General features: G+C 47.7%; 1 protein-coding gene across 1 annotated transcript in view; it reads left to right on the forward strand.

Moving 5' to 3' along the window:
• LOC144174858 (carbonic anhydrase-related protein 10-like) overlaps window positions 1-15,971 on the forward strand; it is a 206,100-nt gene extending 190,129 nt beyond the window's left edge. Inside the window, exons 8-10 of the mRNA XM_077703802.1 lie at window positions 9,255-9,386; window positions 11,084-11,126; window positions 15,061-15,971. Of these exons, the coding sequence (XP_077559928.1) occupies window positions 9,255-9,386; window positions 11,084-11,126; window positions 15,061-15,086 (201 nt within the window). The 3' untranslated portion in view covers window positions 15,087-15,971. The remainder of the gene's footprint in view (window positions 1-9,254; window positions 9,387-11,083; window positions 11,127-15,060) is intronic.
• Window positions 15,972-19,506: the final 3,535 nt, after the last annotated feature.

A 19,506-nucleotide genomic window follows, 5' to 3' on the forward strand; every position in this document is an offset into this window, starting at 1 on the left:
GCTATCAACTCAACCCCATTGGAGGATTCGCAGCTAACGGAGTCGCCTGATTTTACGCAACATGCGTTTCATTTTATGATGGCTGGTTACCATCTGCAAAATACCTACACATGCTGTCACGGCAATCAGGGCTGGTTTGGGATTGGACAGATCGACACAGTTTGAATGCGTTAAGGCGGCTGGAAAAGCAGCAAAGTGTCAAGCGGCGAAATTGCAACGCCCTTCGCCAACGCAAGGCGGAAGCAAAGTGGCTGATGCATTCAAGCGGATATTCATGCTTTCGCATTCACAACCCTTGAGAAGTGCCTACGTGTCTTCTTAATTTTTTTGACTCTTATAGTTTTTGCTAACGGAAATTCTCCTTTAGCGTTGCAGTGTAAACCATTAAACACAAAGCAAGAGCAAACTAGGATTGACAGGACAGAGAGAGGGCAATAAATACGACCTCTTCAAGGCCCCCTTTTAGTCCTTGCCATCTGTCAGAAATTAAGAACTTAACCTTAACATCGCGCAAGAAAAAAAGAACAGTGATTAAGAATTATTCATTGTTCAATCCCCACCGTTTTTACTGCTTAAAAAATAACAAAATTCAGAACATTGTGTAAGGAAGCCCACACTATGAAATCTTCGAGGCCACTAAAAGCTTACACTTTTCATTCGTTTTTTTTTTTTTCTCCCTTCCGGACGAGTTAAGTTGTCTTCCTTTAATGACATGTAAGAGGATGATCGAGTCAGCCTTGTGCAAATTTCCGATTGCTCTTCTTAAAGCGTCTTCTTTTTTGCCCCATCTTTCTCCTAACCTTCGCGGTGCTACATAGCGAAAGGGTGCTGTTTTGTGTCTCCTAAAAGAAGAGCCGCGCGGCAGCGCCTTAAGTCGAAAACGATTGAAGAGTTACTTCGAACGACACTTAACAAAGCTCCCGACGACGCTCTTGTTTTGTGTTTTTTTTTTTTGTTTTGTTTGAGGCACTGGTGTATCCCTCCCGACGGCACAAAAAGCGCGCACTTCGCCGTCTCGTCGATGTATGAGGTGCTTAGCTTACGCATGCATCTTTGATTTGTTCGACAGCGCTCTCCAACGTTGTATGCCCTCCTTAAACTGTATGTCATTTTTGTCCACTTGCTCTGGATAAATACATGCTGCTCGCTACGTTGAGCACACACAATAATGCCACTATGTCGATCTGCGTTAAAAGCGGATCAACACACAGCTTCTTCACAATGCCTTGTCTCCCACCCAAAGAAACTGCGCACCATTTAAAACGGGAGCTTTTAGCAACCTCGCTTTTTAAAAACATGCCGCTCTTTTTAGATGCCGCAGTCTTGGCGTCACTGTCATCAGACCTCTATTTATTTTTTGTACCGTCTCAGTAAAGGCTTTCCGTTTCAACGAAAGCAGGAAAACACGCGTATTAATGCACGCACAGTCTTACAATTCAAATTCCCCGCGCCACTGAGAGATATACGAATGCCTCGGGCCGCCCGATGAACCCAGCCATCTTCCATCTTTGCTATTGGCCGAGCGTAATCGCGTGGTGTCGTTAAACTTTTTGTCGCGTCCACCAATCAGAGGCGGCGAGTAGCGGGACGATGACATTGGCGATGAGTCGGACCTTGCGGCTTACGACATCTCAGAGGTGACAACACTGCTGTGCGCAGGACTTTTAGAGGACGTCGTCACGGCCAATGGAAGGGCGCCCCGGGTGACCAGGTTGCGCCAGGCACGCAGTACAAGAAAACGCTACGACCCCCACGCAGATTAGCAAGAGCGCCGGGCGACTTGCCCTCGTTGAAACACGACGCTCAAGTAATTAGTCTTTAGCCCGGAACGCGGCCGAGGAAGGAGAAAGTAATTAACCTGCTAAGGAAAAACGGCGGCGTATAATAGAATTTCACCCCGGAGAGATATATGCGCAGAACGAAACAATGTTCTGCCTCTCTCCCCCTTGTTTATCCCTCTTCTTCTTCGCCTCCATCCCTCGTCACTCACGCGACCTCGTCGGTTTCATTTTGCCTGCCTTTTTGTCTCTCTTTACTCCAACGGTGCGCTCGGTGGTTCTACGGGGCGTATCGTTTTGCTTCTGTGCGCCGCGTCTCGTTCATATGCATGCCAGCCGGAGCTATGTGTAAGCCAATATGCACCGCTGTCTGGGAAGGCTTATGCATGCAGCAGGGGAACACGAGGGATTCTGCTGCTGTTGCTGCCGCCGTCTCATCTTTCCCGCCTCGCTTACGCTGCGCCCCCGTGGACCGGTTTCGTTTAAGTACGTGGCGTCTCAACCGAGGCAGAGGGAGAGGATGCCGTCTTGACCAAAGGGCCACCAACATTCCGCCGGTGTAATAAGCGGGGCAATCTGAACAGCGGTTGCTCGTTAGTTCATGGGGGCTTTTTTTTTTTCTTACTTCTTTGGAAACTTTAGCGAACTCGCGCACTGTCCTAACCCCGAAAGTCGAAAAAGGTGGGGTTCTTGTTGAGTATAGGGCGTTATTTATTTTGTTTGTGAGTGACGTGTTCACGCTTTTTGGCATTAATGGGTTGACTCTGTTGCTGACCCTAGAATTAAGAATATGCCATTCTGCTGAATATTCACAAAAGCGCGTGCTGAAGTTTTGAAGAACGCTAAAGTTAGAAACACCGGGTGAAAGAGTGATAGACGGAGGGGTCAAACTTTATCGAAAAATAAAACGCGATTTCGGTCTTCGGTGGTGCTACATCGCTGCGGCGGTCCTGTTAGGAGATGTTCAGCCCCGCCAGAGAACGCAGTACTTCACTGCGTCAGGCACCGGCTTTGGCTCGGTAGTGCAGCAGCAACCGCTGGTTGGCCCGCCAGAGGAGTTGCGTCAGCCTCTACGTCGCAGAGGGCCCGCTTGGCAGACAGTGTGCCCGCAGTTGCAAAAGGAGTCATCCAACACCTCCTAAAGATAATGAATGGAGGGAATGATTTAAAAAAATTGGTGCAGCTTACACTATAGTGGTGCAAGGCTGGAGAAACAGCAGAGCTGGCGGCCCCTCTCCCTTCATCGGACACCCGACTGTTGCACCTCACATGGATTTCCCAACTTGCCGCTGAAAGATCTCCATGACTGGCAGGCCCAGATCGTTTTGTCCGCGGGCTTTCACATCTCTCCCAAAGTTGACCGCGTTAACACGTGCTAGAACCCGCGGCAACCGGCTTCCCGGACTCGGCATCTGTGCTCCCCACTTCAGGCGCGAACGCACGTGAACTGGTGTGGAGAACAGCTCGCGAGAGATCGCACCACGAACGCTGAGAAGAGTGTTCTCGATGGTCGAGCAGGCCGACGCCGTGCGCTCCGCACGAGGCGCACACACGTGCGCTCAGTATTTTTTTGCGAGCTACTCAGGTGACGCAAGCCCACGCGCAATCTGGATGACGCCGGAGGGTCCTCACAAGGCGCACGCTCACACGCAGGTGGCTGGTAACGCGCGATGGTGCAACTAAAAGCTTAAATAGCCCTGCCGTTAAAAACAACCTAACTCGCCATACCGACCCTGTGAAACGTCCAGCGACCCTGTGAAGTGTCCTCGACATCCCGACCCTGTGAAATGTCCAGCGAAGTTGTTGCAAAACGACCACACCTGCTGATGGAGGTATAATATCTTCTGTTCACTCACAACAATGTACGTGATTATCGCTTTGCAGTCTCTGTGGTAGAACGCAATGGGTTCTGCGGCAACATCCGGCCGTAGTGGTCTCTTGCGCTGACCTTGAGCAAGAACATTTGGCTGCTCCCTGGAATGGCGCTTCCCACGAGTCTCTATGGAATGACGTTTATCAATTTTGGCCCAACGCCGCCGCTGGCCACATTGACCTTTCTGTTCCCTTGGTCGCTCCTGGCATCCCCCGGCTTTTCGGGAGGCTTAGTTTTGTGTGGCCTACCCATAGCGGTATGCGCATGCGGCTTCCGACGCTTTCACTTCCAAACCACCTGACGTGCTAACTTGACCTTGGATGCACTTGAAGGTCAGCTTGACGCTGCGAGGCGTTGACCGAAAGAGGCGTCTCTGGATTTGTACCTGGTTTAATACAGATCTCGCACTACTGCATCGCCATTTTCCAGTGAGGGCACTGACACAAAAAATATTGACCGCCTAGAGGCTAACAGGCCGAAAAGATCATCTGTGCAAGAAGCTTTATACACAATGGTGAACACGACCGACGAGTCCAAATTGTGTCATAACGTCTAGCCTCGTGACCCCCTTTAATACCAAGAAAGGGGAATGCCGGTCGTCTGCAGCATTATTCTTACTGTTGATACGTTTTCTACCCTGCCACGCAGTATAGAGGAACGCCCGCGTCTGAAACCGGCCTTAGCATCAAGGTACCAATGTACCACTCATATTCAAGGGACTACTCCAACCATGCGAGGTTCATCGTTTCCGCACCCTTGCCCAGGCAGCTTACCAGTGCAGTTGCGCTGTTATTATAAATAACGTATCAACTCGCCCAATCGTTCATTCTATCAGCTGGAAGGAATAATGCCAAGTCAAGCGGAGATGTGCCAGGTGTTAGCAGGGCAGGCAGCAAAGAGACCAGAGCAGCCGAGGATGGCGAGTGACGTTGTGGATATCGGTATCAAGCCTGTTCGAAACCGACGCATTATGCATGGTCACGGTTTTTCTGGGTCCCATTCTACATTCGGTTGCCTGAAAACACCTGGTGTGGGCGCGTCGTACCTGCGATCGAATTCTTATTTTCGATATGTTTAGCTAACATTATCCTATATACCCGAAAATCCGTTTTCCAATTTTGTTGCAACAATACTTCGAATATTTCTTTAATGTGAAAGCATTGAACCGGTTATTGACCGAAAAAGCCACCATGGGGCGTCTGTATCAGACAAACAACCACTTTGCTTACGTGACTATCGCCGACGGCGCAAAGAATATGAATATAAAGTAATTGAGTTCAAAAACAGTGTGTGTAAATTCGAGGCTGAATGGGAATAGAACCCAAGGCCATCGAAATGTGAATCGAGCACGCCGCAGTTTCGTTGTTAATAGAGAGTAGCTTGTGTTGCGTACTTTTTATCCTTAGCAAAGAGTGCTGGTGCGGAAGCTTATATGTCATGATACATATACAATAACCAGCGCGCGTTTGTACCAGCAATGTATAAACGGCTACGATTTAAAAAAAACAAAAAAAAAATCACACGGCTCACACTCACGGAGATTACGAAAAACTGCTCAAAACAACGAAATGCACGGCAAAATTTAAAAAAAGGGTGACAGCAGGTTGTCATTTGCCCGTTGTCGCAGCAGCTCTTTACCCTGCCATTTTTTTTTTCAAGTTTCTTTAGACATCACGTTATGCCTTGATCCCACCTACCCCCTCCATCCCCCCCCCCCCCTCTCTCTGAAAGTGATACGCAGCTCAGGCATATTGCCGTCTCCTTGCCTATCTCGTTTCAGACAAAAGCCCCTCCATTTTGTATTGAATGACGCTAATGGAATGAACGTGTCTTATTCCAGTTTTTTTCTTTTCTACGTGAGCTGACTTCGGCTCATCGGCTTTGAGACGCACTCAAAAAAAAAATGTTTAACCTCAAAGAAAGCTGTAACAAGAAACTGGCCCCTTTCATTTCTGATAAATGACGGGAATCTCGGTAAACCTGACAGCTCCCCGAACCGGGCCCCGCTTTTTATTTAAGAGCCGAAAACGACCCCGAAACAAAATATATGCCTGTCTTGAGAAGAGGCTGCATTGAAAGAAAGATCTTAAGTTTGTTAAAGCAGAGCAGAACGTCAAAAAAAAATTTCTCCCACCTCCCCTCGCGGGAACCCCTGTGTAGATGCGACGCATAGGGGGTTCCGTTGTTGTTTCCGTTAGGTTGATTCTCCCATCGCGTGAAACGTGCCGTGAACCCCCTGCCGCGGCTATGACGCAACGTGGCGCGGCTATGACGCAACACAATCCAACACAATCCACTTTAATCCAATCCAATCCAAGCAAAGCCAAGCCAATCCAATTCAATCGAATCCAATCCAATGCCCCTCGCGAGAGAGTGGTCGCTATCGGAGTGGAGAGGGGGTGAGCGGTGGAGAGCGCAGCTCGCGCGGCGAGGAGAATGGGGGAGGGGTGTCGACGGACAACAACAACGCCGTATGGAGGGACAAGGCGAGTGAATGAGATGCAGTCGCATCTAAAATTAAGGGCACGCTCTATTCTAGCCTGCTCTAAATTGGTCATGTTGCTGTTTGTAAGACGAAATATAAACGTTCGTCTCTTCTCGAGTAGTTGTCGAATACGCAACTAGAGTTTGGTCTTTACTGAGTGGCGTTACCCCAAAGTTCAAACACTTTTTTGGCCCATTTCTTCCCATGCTTAGTAGGATTCATTTGCCTGCAGGGTAGCTTGACAATCATCCAGACGTCTAGCTAAAATGTTTTCTCACCAGCGACAAATGAAGCAGCAACTCACGTTTCGATATTCCACCTTTTTTATCGTTTAGTTGCTAATACTGCTCTGAGAGTTTCCCGTTAAAAGCCACTCGATATATTCGGAAAAAGAATGGTTTTGCAAGTTCTAGCACCAATATATTTTAAATTATTTTCGAGCGGGATTCGCGCCCATGTGAAGTGCTTCATCTTCGTGACTCGGGAGTGCAACACCTTTTGATTGGAACATTCTGTTGCTGTTTGTAAACAAGATACAGAGCCAGTGGCGGATCTAGTTCACTTGCAAATTTATCGAGCGTGATTTCGTAAAACAGAAAACTTTTCGAATGCCATTTCAACTGGATTGTCTTCCTACGGAAATCGTATCAAGCAATCGTATCGTACAAGCAAATCAAGAGCTTCGATTGATTTTTGTTGAGCTCAAAAGAAATAACTTAAACCGGGTGAAAGTCTGATTGGAACTGAGTGTCAATTCTAACAAGAGACGTCTGACGGTCGTCCAGGTCGTGAGACGTTTGCCGTTGAAGCAAAACTTAACAAGTCAGGCGTAACTGAGTACCAGCTTCAAAGACCGTTTTCTTTCTTCCAAGTGAGGATGTTCTTTTGCATCTTATACAACAAAAAACATTAAAGAAACGGAAGACCAAGTGCGTAATTTTAGGACGAGGACTATAAGCTAGAGCTTCGACCTCATCAGGAGACGAGTAAAGTGTACTCCTGTCGGAAACGCAAGGAAAGCTGAAATATAATTGAGTAGTAGCGCGGAACAGCGGGGAATCCCATTTTCATTACGGAAATAATTGGTTCCGCGCCAATCATGCGCTCCTTTTTTTCCTTTTCTTCTTGCATATTCTGACAAAACAGATTACGCTTCGCCGCGCAAAGCCAACAGTTCGTCCTCAAAAGTCGAACTGCTTTAAAAAAATTTGGAAGGAAGCAGCATATTATTTTGATGAAGAAAGGGAAGAGCGAGCAGCGGTATATCCAATTTTTCGTTTGCTTCAATTAGTGTTTTACTTTCGAGCAAGAACAAAAATATAGAAAAGATTTAGAGTGCTGTTGTCTTACGTTGTAGATAGCGCTCAAGAAGCTAGAGCCCGAAAAAAATATGCTCTCAGGTAGGCGCAGGTAGGTAGGTAGGGACTTCAGGTAGGCGTCGCACCAGGCAATGTTAAAAAGAGAAAAAGAATCCTCTTTTGGGGATTTTATACAGTAAGGCTGGGAAATGTGTTGCTAGACGCGCGGGAAAATTAGGCTGGCCCTATAACAAAGGCGCAAGGGACTCCTGTGTACTAGATTTCGGCGCGCGTTAAAGATCCCCAGGTGGTCAAAATTAATCCGGAGCCCTCCACTACGGCGCGCCTCATCGCCTGCGTTGCGTCGGCGCGTTAAACCCTAAAATCAATCAAAAATCAAAAGCAAGAGAATCTTTACTTTTTTTTCGACACGTTAGGTTTAAACCTACTGCGCAACAGTGATTCCGCATTCGTTACAAATCCGAAAAAAAAAAGATACTTCTTTTAAAGTTTGAGTTCAGTTAATTATTCCAACAACGTAAGACATGCGGTTAATGTGAACGACATGTCACTGAAACCACTGAGCAGGCAGTTTTAGTGCTTCGTTTTACACAGCCTCTAACGATAGCCTCTAACACGGCCCTTAGTTCAGCGTAAAATTTTCCCTAGCGGTTTTCTTGGAGGAGCAGCTACTTCTTAATTTTTTTTCAGACTTCAATAGATGTACTCATTTCAGATTCTAAAGTAAACAACAATAATTTCCATTGCACACTATTTGCTACCGTGTTGAATGTTTACGCAGTTCCTAGAACTTCAGCGGCGATGAATACTTGAACCCTCTCGGTTGAAGTTTCGCGGGCTTACTCGCGAAACGAAATAGCAATTATCTTCAGTAGGAGCTCCGTGCGGCTTGTAAAAGACATCGATAATATCGTTGTATCGATCAGCTACTACACCTCGAACGTAGTTCGTAAAATGAACGAGGTGCAACTTTATTCATTCTTGTTTTTAACAATGGCGCTGTTTAAGCGTGAGCTTGGTTCGGTAGCGTTATCAAAAAAATATAAAGAGAAAAAAAAACTCCTCCGCCGTGAGGCCCCCGGCGCGACCTTCGCGCAGCTGCACAGGCGGAGCCAAGCCTCGCAGAGCTATGACGTCACTGCACGGAAGCGCCGACTCCGTGTCGCCGCGTCAGCGACACAGCGCCTCGTGACTCAGCGCCGAACATATCACTTACACGCCCCAAAAAGCATGGGTCCGTCGAAGAAGTGTGCAACTCCCGACGAAGAAGAAGCGGAACGCAAATTGCGTCGTATCGCTGCTCGAGAATATATGAGACGGCTACGATCCAACACCGAGTATCGTGCGGAAGCTTAGCAAAACCGAAGAAGCTAAGCCAACCCCCATCTCCGCTGTTTCTCCAGCCTTGAAGGTGAACATCTGAGAGACTTTTGTCTGGTTGGGAAGTTACTCAAAAGTAACTCAAAAGTCACTCAAAAGCTTTTTGCGAGGTCAGAAACGCTGAAAGGATATAAGACGCAGCTGCAATGTGGCCCCACAGTCACCCCTGAAGAATAAGCCGAGCCGGCTTCGAAACATCGGGTTTTGTCTATGTAGGATTGGTTGGAGCGTAATTCAATTTTTCTTTTCCAGCCTTGCACAACTAGTGCAAACTGCGCCAATTTTTTTTTTTTTTTTTTTTGCGATCACACGGTGCCACTGCTGCTGCTGCTGTTGTACCGTTCGACGGTACGCCTTGATGTTGCGTTCTCCATTCGGCTCCGTGTATACGTATTACTCTCCGTCTTCGTTGTTCGCAGCTGTACCTCCTGCGGAAGCTGATGCAAGGCGACGAGCTGAACGCCAAGGCTCCGCTTTCGGACAACTTCAGGCCCACACTCCCGGTCAACCAGAGGCTCGTTAGAACCAACATTGACTTCAAGTGGAAGCAGGTTGGTGCATCTTCTGCTGTTTCTCCCCTCGAAACTTTGGAACTCGGGGCAATGAGTGCAATCTTACGTCTATTCAAGTGTGCGAATTAAAAAGAACGTGAGAGGAAGCGCTTCGAAGCGTTTTTCACACGAAACTGGTTTTAAATGCGAAGCATTTCTTAGGCTCGCGATGTCACTCGTCGATGTTGTCGGCGCCGTCCACACGCTCACTGCGCATGCGCGTCGCTTCGAGGCGCAGGTGCGCGTCTCTCCCCTGTACCCTCCTCGCTCTCAACAACAGGTGCGGCGGTACGGGAGGAGCGCGTGTACCCCGTGCGCTCCGTCGCTCTCAACAACAGCTGCGGCAGTGCGGGGGGAGCGCGTCTGTGCGCGCATGCGTCGTAGCTACCCGTGCGCTGCGTCGCGCTCAACAGTAACGGCGGCAGGGCGTGTACACGTGATAACGGCGTGGTGGGTGCGTGGAAAGTTCGCGCGCTTGTGTAAGGAAGTGTGCGCATGCGCGTCTCTCCCCCGTACTCCTCTCTCTCGAACGCGGGCGGTGTGTATATAAGCGGCGGAGCGCGCGTTCGGGATTCAGTCAAGGGCGTCTTTGCTTGGCTTTCGCTTGACTTGACGCTTTGCTTGACGGCACCAAGCAATAAAGACAGGCTTTAACTTTACACTCCTTGCCTTCGCTTCTCCTTCATTCAATAAATAAGAATAACAAAGACGAAATAACAATTAAGCATTCCCAAACCACACCCAATTACGCAACATTCACGCGGTACCCCCACCACTCGGCGACGCATTTACTCGAGTTCCCCCCGTGGGAAGATGCGGGCGGTTTTTTCACAACTGTCTGATGCCACAGAAATGTTATCACGATTGTGTGCATTTCACGAAAGAAAAACGCTTACAGATAACAGCCTGGATCGGAGAAAATTAAAATATTCAACATGTGACGTTTTTTGGTCGTGGACACAAAAAGAATGGAAGTCGTAATAGGGGGATCTTGGCGTCGCAGCGCTCAGGTATAGACTGTTACAGATGTTTATAGTACTGATAATGTTCCTGGTGCTGAGGGTGGTAAAGATGACTTGTTTACTCTAGCTTGATTACTGTAGGTCCCGTCTTTTCAATTTTATAGCTCGCTGCAATTTTTTTTTACAGGAAAACTGTCTTGCGCTAGGTTCTGACCAAAATTGCGTGCGTCTTCCTGTCGCGGCGACAAAGAATCGCACGCGCTTGCTCCAGAGCGAGTGTAAAACGTTCTTTTGCACTCAGTCTAGTAGAAGCCTCCTTGAAAAAAAATATATTGAAATTAGCCGCTGAGACTACTCTATCATAACTCGGAGTTTTATTTACTTACGATAATTAGTTTGTTTACAGCGAAGTCGTAACCGCTACAAAATTCCCGTCTGCTGTCCATACCAGGCCGTCTACGGAGGGAGAATGCTTGCAGAGAACGGCTGTAACCCTTGCTTTACCGAACAAGACTGAAACACCTTGTATGACAATTAACTTAAGATAATTCTAGGCGTGTGTCTTTATTAAGTCACCATACTTAACTCAACACAGTTATCCACCAATACAGCTTCGCTAGTTTTTCATGTTCATAGTAGTGGAAGGCTGTGTTTTTTTTTATGTAAATGCACACATTGGCGAAAGGAACACCACTAGCCGACCATGTTATTAATATCTCTGTGATTTCGTTACAGGGGTCCAACTGCCCCTCCATGTACAAAAATATGTATTATCAAGGTAAGTACGCATCGTCATTTACATTATACTTATAGTGCGCTTCAGAAGCTGATTATTAAGCATGGTCTTTAAAAAACAGCTGACTATTCTCAGATGACGCTGTTATTACAAGTTGATCGGGCTTAACGTAACTTTACTAGACAATGCAGCTGTAAACTGGATAAACATTTACCGAAAGTTAAACAGCATTTTAGTGTGGCCCTTACAATATGACATTATGTAGACCATCTTAACGGCAAAACATCTCTAAAATGATGAAAAGAAGGTTGTTAGTGTAGGCAGGTTGATAAACAATAATTCGCGTTAGACAGTGCAATAAAGCAAAAAGTGTAAATCGCCTTTTCATATCTTCTTTTCCGTTCGTTCTGTTCTGAAAGCGCTAAAAATGTCTGAAATATTTTATTACTACCGTAATTTCAGTAATGTCAGCGCAGGGATTTCAAAGTAATCAAACTCATGTACAGTCATGGACAATTCAAATACGAACCACGGAGCGCATGGCCCGAGATACCGGTGCCGTCACCTGGCAGCGGCCGTGGAAAACGCACGGACATGCGCAGTTGAGATGTCGGGTGCGAGGCTGCGTGTCCCACTGCGATATGTCGCCCTCTCCTCGCTCGCATGCTTGTCTTGTCTCCACGCCGCAAGAGCGCTGCAAGCACTGAAAGTACCAGCGCTGCTGCAGCTGAAGGTGTTGGTCGCGTTGAGAGCAATTCGGCGCGTATTTCCTTGCAGCTGCCGCCAGTGCTTGCGTGGGAAACGCGTGCACGCTCGCGTAAAGCATGCTGTTGAGCTCATCATGGTGCCTTGAAGAAAACAATCGCACAGATATGAAGCCAAAATAAATGCATGCCGCCTAACTTCTGACGGCGCTGCACTGTTTTGCGTTTGGGGTGCAGTGGCTCGGGAATCGAACAATGAACTGGCCGCGAAGAATGCGCCTTTGTTTAACGGAGTCATGGCTACGTCATTTCATGGAGTCGCGGAGTTGGTGCTAGTAGCAAACAATAGATATACCACCAGAATTCATCTGCAATGATGTAAATTAACTGCAAGCATTGTTTGGTCTCGGAAAAAACTGACAGAATTCCAATATACAACAAAAATTAGGAAGAGAGGCAGGTCTAACCATTGTGTAGGCAAGTTGCGCAACAATGTTTTTTTTTTGTTTTGGCAAGCACTCTGTACATTTAGAAATATGCGGAGCGAGCAGCACTGAGCCTGGTTTGGGAGCCACCCAAATGTCCATCGTTATTTGATCCCTTTCCTGAACCCCGCATGCAAAGCTATGTCGGCAATGTGACGCGGGCACACACGGCAAGCAGGCGCTCATGTGAGCCGAGCACACAGTGACAACAGATACGATCTTGCACCGCAACGCTAGCAATTCTTTAAGCGCTCTTGCGGCATGGCAGGAAGGCAACCATGCGAGCGAGCAGGGGCAACGCATCGCAGTGGGAGTGGGACAAGCAGCCTCGCTCCCGACATCTCCACTGCGCATGTCCGAGCATTTTTCAAGGCCGCTGCCAGGTGACGATACCGGTATCTTCGGCCATGCGCTCCGTGGTTCGTATTCGAATTGTCCATGACTGTACGTTCTTCACGCTCGGAGGGAAGTTGTTTATGCGGATAAATGCGAGACAGCCACAGTGAGCGAAGAATCTTCGAATTGCTGCTTCAGAAAAACAGAATTCGAGCCGTGATAACGTCAAGGCATCTTTAGGGCAGTGGCTCATGCTCACTTAATGAAAACGCACCTTAGCGGCTAGCCGCGTCACACACGTGGGTATTGGTAGCAGCCAATCCACCTCGCCGACGCAATACACGGTGTCATGTGCGTCGGTCAGTTTCCGCATACGCAGCATTATGCTTACCTGCTACCTGTCCTCGGCCATCAACGCCATTGCGGTGGCAGGAACGGTAAAGTCCTCTTTATGGCCACCGTTCATGCGACGCTGCACGCAACGGCCGCCGGTTCTGTGTCTTTTCATCCAGCGGCGATAGATTGCGTGTTATAACGCTCCGCGTCTTTCCTGCCTCAACAACACTGACGCGTTTTAAAGCGAAGCTTTCTACGCCTCACTGATGGCGTCCGGCACACGGCAAGACGCACTACAGAAAAGCCAACTTTACAGAAGCGCCTCAAAAAAAAAAAAAAAAAAAACGCTTCCCGTGGTCGTAACCGCACCTGGAACCTCACGTTATGAATCCTGCTTTTATTCGATTGCGCCATTCCGACATGCACGAAGCAGTTTGGGTCTTAAAGCGAAGCTTTCTTTTTCCTCACTGATGGCGACCGTCCACACTAAAACGCACTGGAGGGAAGCAAACTTTCTCTGACGATGATGATGATCGTGAATGAAGTGAAAGATGGTGGAACGCGAAGATTTCTTGAATTGAAAGCCAATGTCTTCAAAGTCTAAAGTAGAAGTATCAAATCCAAATCGTCCAAATCGTCAAGCCCACAACGCACTGCGGGAAATCCAACTTACACAATCGGTTTCCACAAAAGCACATCAAGCGCAGGTGCACCGTCAACCCCGGGCCAACAGCCCAAGTGGGTATACATGCCTTCCAATGCCCCGGGTTGGTACGCATTAAACCCTTTAAGGATATTATCATCATTGTCATCGTCATCTTTATAGAGTACGTGGAAAAGTTGGCTTTGGCGCAGGGCGTTTCGGCGTTAGACGCAGGTGCACTTAGTCGTTGCATTGTGACCACCAGTGAGTGCATCGCCGGCTGCCGTCACGGACAGACGACAACTATCGAATCCCTCACAAGATTGGACTTTAATTCGACTCTGTCGGCAAGGCGGTAAAGAATTGAACGCGTGAATTACTCTGCAGGGGAGTTTGCTGCGACCTGTATAAAGTTTTGTTTTAATGTTCCGAAATAACGAGCTTGTCCTGAAACACGCATTGTTATTAATAGTTTCAAAGCCATAAAAAGTGTTGGAGAGAGGCTGGAAAGAGATTTAGGTAAAGGCATTTGTTTGACAGTAATGCGCCTCTCTGTAACCTGCGCGTCTGCAGCGGGCACCTCATCAAGCTGAAGCGGGATATATGGGCCGCTAGATGGCAGTCACAGCTGTGAAGAAGCCGGGATTCGTCGTGCCAAGCAAGCTGTCAGACACTGCCCTTGATCTACTCGCGCGCCAAGCGCCGCTTCTTCCTTCCTTGTCGTCGTCAGACGTGCACACACACGCGGAATATTCCCAACGAGGGAATTGCCCTCACGGGACTATCCCAATCAGTGCAGTCGTGCCGATAACACACGCTACATTAATAACGCAAAATTAGACGCACGCAACGATGGACCTGTGGTTTTTCAGCCAACTCCAGTTGTAAGTTAGCGTCTGTGTTGCTGTAAGTTGTTTCGGATGACGTCCTTTGCGCTGTTGATGCGTTTTAACAAGGTACAGTGACTTGTTCAGATCTGTCCGTGTCGCTACGACGCACCCACTTTCCCTACCTAGTGCTTGGTCACCTTTCATGTAGAGTCCCGCCGGAACGTCTCCGTCGACCTGCGCGGCTACGCTGCCGCATGCGCGAAAAACTCCGAACTTTGGTTTTTTTTTTTGCGTTCCTGGAAAAAGTATTAATGTCACACAGTTCCGACCCAAACAAACAGTTACAGTGGCATTTCAGACATACTGTATTTCCCCTGCCACTTTTTCTTTTTTTCTGCCGCTTTTTCTCAGCAATCCTCATTCTACGCTTTCCCAGCTCTAAAGAAATACAATAACAGGAAAAGAGGCGTCAATGCTTCTTCCATGCTTGTCCGCTAGCAGTGTACTTCCTGTTTATTCACATAATATCTAACTCAAGCCGTGTCTGTTGACGGCGCTTCAATGTAGTCCAGTTGCTAATTGTGATTCGTTTCCCTTCCCCTCTCTCCCTCTCTCCCGTGTCGTCGTCGTCGTGGACCCCAGCAAACACCAAGTTTGTAGGGCCCTGAAAGATGAAGATGGAGGGGCTGGCCGAGTGACGGGACACCGGATGCGAGCGCCCGTCGTCACCCGACGCTGCTGGACGTGTTGCCGAAGCGGTGCCTACGAAAGCAGTGCTGGACGACGCCTGCTTCGTCCTCGGTGTGCGTCGATGTGTGCCTGCCCGTTACACGGAGTGGCGTGGTGCTGCTCTCTTGTGAACAATCCGTTCGGGGACGCATTTTCGTCAGGAAGATTTTGCTCCGTTCTCGCCTCAAAAATTAGAATGTCTCGAAAGGTAGCGTCACGACGAAATTGCACTTTGAGTGACAATTTTGAGTTCTCCGTTCACCATTCGAGAAAAGTGTAAATCAACGCAATAGGTATGTTTTTCAGTCTTGTTGTGCGGTATAGTCGAGAGCATACTGAGACACAGGAATTAGGGACGTTTTAGGAGATATCTTCGGTGACCGGTGGCTTCTCCGCGGTACAATAAAGAAGTTATAAAACCGGCTTTTGTCGCTGCGGTGAATTGCAGGTTTTTCCCGTTTACGTTGTGTCAAGCAGAATCATCCGAGCATAAACTAGTTCCGAAACTAGCAGCTTTATACCATTTTGCGTGCGAAATTTCCGTCAACCAACTTTTGAATGACAGCTAACTTGACTGAATATTCCACAAAATATGTACATTTTCTTTTTATAAGTGTAAGGTTTTTTTTTTCTTGCTTTTGAGCGTGCTTGATGCCTTGGTATTCACTCCACCGGACGCATAAGCCGCTGGCAGAAGTGAGTGATTCCTCAATTGAGATCAGATATTCATTGCATCGACCCCCAAAAATTTTGCATGAACGAAAGGAAGGATGGAAAGGGAAGGAAAATAAGGAAAAGAAAATAATAGGCAGGAAGGATTGAGAAAGGGAGGGAGGGAGGGAGGGAGGGAGGGAGGGAGGGAGGGAGGGAGGGAGGGAGGGAGGGAGGGAGGGAGGGAGGGAGGGATCAAAAGACAGGCAGGTATGTTATTCAGGCTATAGCCTAGTTTGCTATCTCTCACTTGGATAAGGAATAATTGGGAAAAACGATAGCAGGAGAAGTAAGGTAACAGGTAGCGTCGCAAAAAAAGAATCAGGCTGTCCCGGTAGGTTGTCTCCTCGGAGATCTTAGCACAGCCTTGAGGAAGCGCTTAATGAGACTCGTGGGAAAGAAGGAGGGGTTTGGAAGCGGCCTAATTTTGTGGTGCGGAAATAATTCAGGCTTGTTGGGGCGCTGGCCTCAACCAAAACGAATGCTTCGAGACAAAATCGCTTTCAAAAAATTATTTCTTAACAGAGCCCAACTACTTCACGGCTAGGCACATAAGACCGCAGTAATCATCACGTTGATATCAACAGTGCGTTTATCATTGATTCCCGACTTCGTGTATATTCCAAAAGCTTTTACCGTGACACCTACAAAAGCTGATCTGCGGACACGCCTATACAGGTCCAATGTGCTGGATATGGAGTTAAACAATATTGTGGAATATTGCCTTCTTAGTTGCTGAACTGAGTTTGCTATTGCAATGCGCAAACAAGCGGCGCCTGAACGCATCAAACTTGTTGTAATTGTACCTCTCTTAGGAAGCCCTGAAACGAATACGTTAGAAGGCCCCGGCAATCACCATCACAAGAATCTATAAAGCTGAGACCAAATTGCGAAAGTATAAGCAGCAAAAGATAGATCAGGGTTTCTACGCGTGTGTAGACCATCTAATTTTCATAACACCTCAAGAACGCAGTTCGTTATTATTATTATGAAATAAGAAAATGACCAGAATCGCGGGCAAAACACAACCGCAGCGACAAAAGCAGAAAAGAAGAGTTGGTGCGCGCTCCGTGTCTGCTGTGTGTGCGTCTGTGTGTGCGTGTGTATACGAGTATACCGATGGGCGGACCTGGAGCGAGTGCCACGAGCGTGTGTCGTTCACCGACAGACTGGAAACGAAGAAAAATGGCAGATTCCTTATTCTCAGCGCATCGGAGGCTCAACCCGCAGCCATCTTGGTGGGCAAGAATCCACGGGTTCAACGCTGGATCACGTGTGAGCTCCAAAGGAGAAGAACCAATCGGAGCAGCTCTCGTCGGCCGTGAAGCGGCCTAGCGCCCCGCGTCACATTCTAGTGCTTCCTAGGACACGGACCTCACACGTTTCGTGTAAACACCGCCGCGGTATGTCGATTTTCAGGTGTGTGACCACTTCGCTGCTGAACACAATAGCCTTGCGAAAAAGCCTATCAACGGACGAGCAGGCCCCGAGAGATGAATTTCAGTGCATTCCTTTTGTGGGATTTCCTAAATCGCGTTTTATGCGAATTCGCTGTTTGTGCCCCGCGCAGCTTGCTAATCGGAAATCGGCTGTTCGCGTAATGCGCAGCAATACGGCCCCACTAATCAGTAGATCCAGATCACTAGTTTTTTTTTGTGCCTGTTTGTAGCTTGGTTTACAAATTACGTTCGTTAAACTTATGTGCCACCTACATAAAATCTGACGATGCATGAAGAATTCAAAACTTGTAGTGCTCATACTTCGTCTTTTCAGCCCATTCTTATTTTACATGCAGCGTTCAAAGCCTTCCGACTTAGAACTAAATGAACGACGCAAGTGAGCATACACGGAGGCTTCCAAGCGCACGAAATAAATCTACTGTAAGTACGGAGAATCCCTTGATTGCGCTCGTATTTCTGCAGTGGTGGCGGGCAGAAGTGCGACTACCACCGACAAGGTGGTCCCGTGTATCATCGCTTAGCGAGGGAGTACGGCGTGGTGTGCTGTTAACGAGGTGTTTTGTTTTCTGCCCGTTTGAAATAAAAGGTACCACATTCACTGGCGTATATCTGCCTTTGTCATTTAAATCTCAAGCCAGCGAAAAAAATGCGGATAGTTTTCCTCATGAAAAACTCTAGGGAGGACGACGCAGAAGGTGGATCGTGTGCTGAAAATTTCAACAGTGGCTGAAGCGATTACTGAGTGAAATCTCGATCTGATTTGGAAATTAATTATTTAGAGGGTTATGGCAAACTTCTGGCGAAACGAGTGGTATCGGAATCCTTTTCCTGATAAAAAATGTATTCACGGATGAGTGGAGTAAAGAATGTGTTCTTGGAATGAAGACGACCAGGATCATGATAATAATGATTATTATGATCCAGGAGAGGTTGAAGGTGATGGCGACAACAATAACGACGATGAAGATGATGATGATGTTGATGAGAAGGAGGAGGATCCTCATACAGATGAAAGAGAAGAATGCGCATTAGCCTAGAATGAGCATTGCTTTAATAATCAAGGAGTATAAAAGACCTGCCATCCACAAATTACATGAGGGAGGAGGAGATCAAGGAGAAGTGTGCGTGCGTGAGTTTGCCTTTGTTATCTGATCCCATCGTGTTCAAAGTTCGTAAGAAGAACTTACCCAAAATTTTTAGCATCTTGGTTTGCGTGAACAAAGATGACACAATGAAAATGAGTGTTTAGCTTCTTGGTGAATTGATTAAGATAAACGATATCATGTTCGTTCATCATGCAATTTTTCCGACAACGATGACGTCGCAAACAAGAGTGTCTACGGGGAAAGGGGGGGGGGGGTGCATGCAGCCTTTTATGCTCCTTCGAGCCGAACGTCCCGCAACTTGAATTTTAGCTGCCTCTGTGAAAAGCCAATGTATTTCTGTCGAGAACGAATTGGCTGCCCATTCGACTTGCAGTGAAAGATTCTCCTCCGGCCCTTTTTATTTTTCACCCGTCCGGCCTTGTTCCGCTGCAACCAATAAAGAATCAAATAATGACGGCTTCCAGCTTATGACTTGTTTGCAAAGGTTGCAGGCAAAGTAAATGACAACAAAAGTAACGAACACTTTGATGGCATGTACCAATCGCGATGAACTTAAAAGAACCTTCCCGTTGGTTTATATTGCCTCTGACCACTGCATTATCAATTCCCACATTGACCGTCCAAAACAGAAATTCTCGGTCCCCTTACTCGGTCCTCACCAGCAAATGAGACCTTAACTCTTTTTTTCTTTCTTGTTCTGTCCTTTACGTTAACTGCAGCCTGACGTTTTCCCAAGCGTTTTCCGAAGGACGAAGAAGCGTGATAGGGAAGAAAAAAAAAAGAAAGAGAAACCAGCAGCGTAAACTATTGTCATTGTTTTGATTTTCTCCCCATTACGTTGTGACCAATTTCAGCCGGCAAGGCTCTTCCGGAACTGCGCTTGGACGCGGGACGCCCGCGAACTGCGTAGAGCAGATATCGGAGGAACCTAGCAGCGGCCTCTCCGGGCTGTTATAGACGCCAATCACTCCCGCCTCTTCGCCTCGTGCCTGCAGTTTTGGCTCACCGAACGACGAAGAGTGCGGAGAGGGAAGTTGTCGTTTTCGCGTGTCGCGGAAGGTGCTCGGCGGAGCCGGCAGGGC

The sequence above is a fragment of the Haemaphysalis longicornis genome, unplaced genomic scaffold (genome assembly GCF_048455015.1).
Source record: "Haemaphysalis longicornis isolate Haplotype H1 unplaced genomic scaffold, Haemaphysalis longicornis Haplotype H1 scaffold_3, whole genome shotgun sequence".
Lineage (NCBI taxonomy): Eukaryota > Metazoa > Arthropoda > Arachnida > Ixodida > Ixodidae > Haemaphysalis > Haemaphysalis longicornis.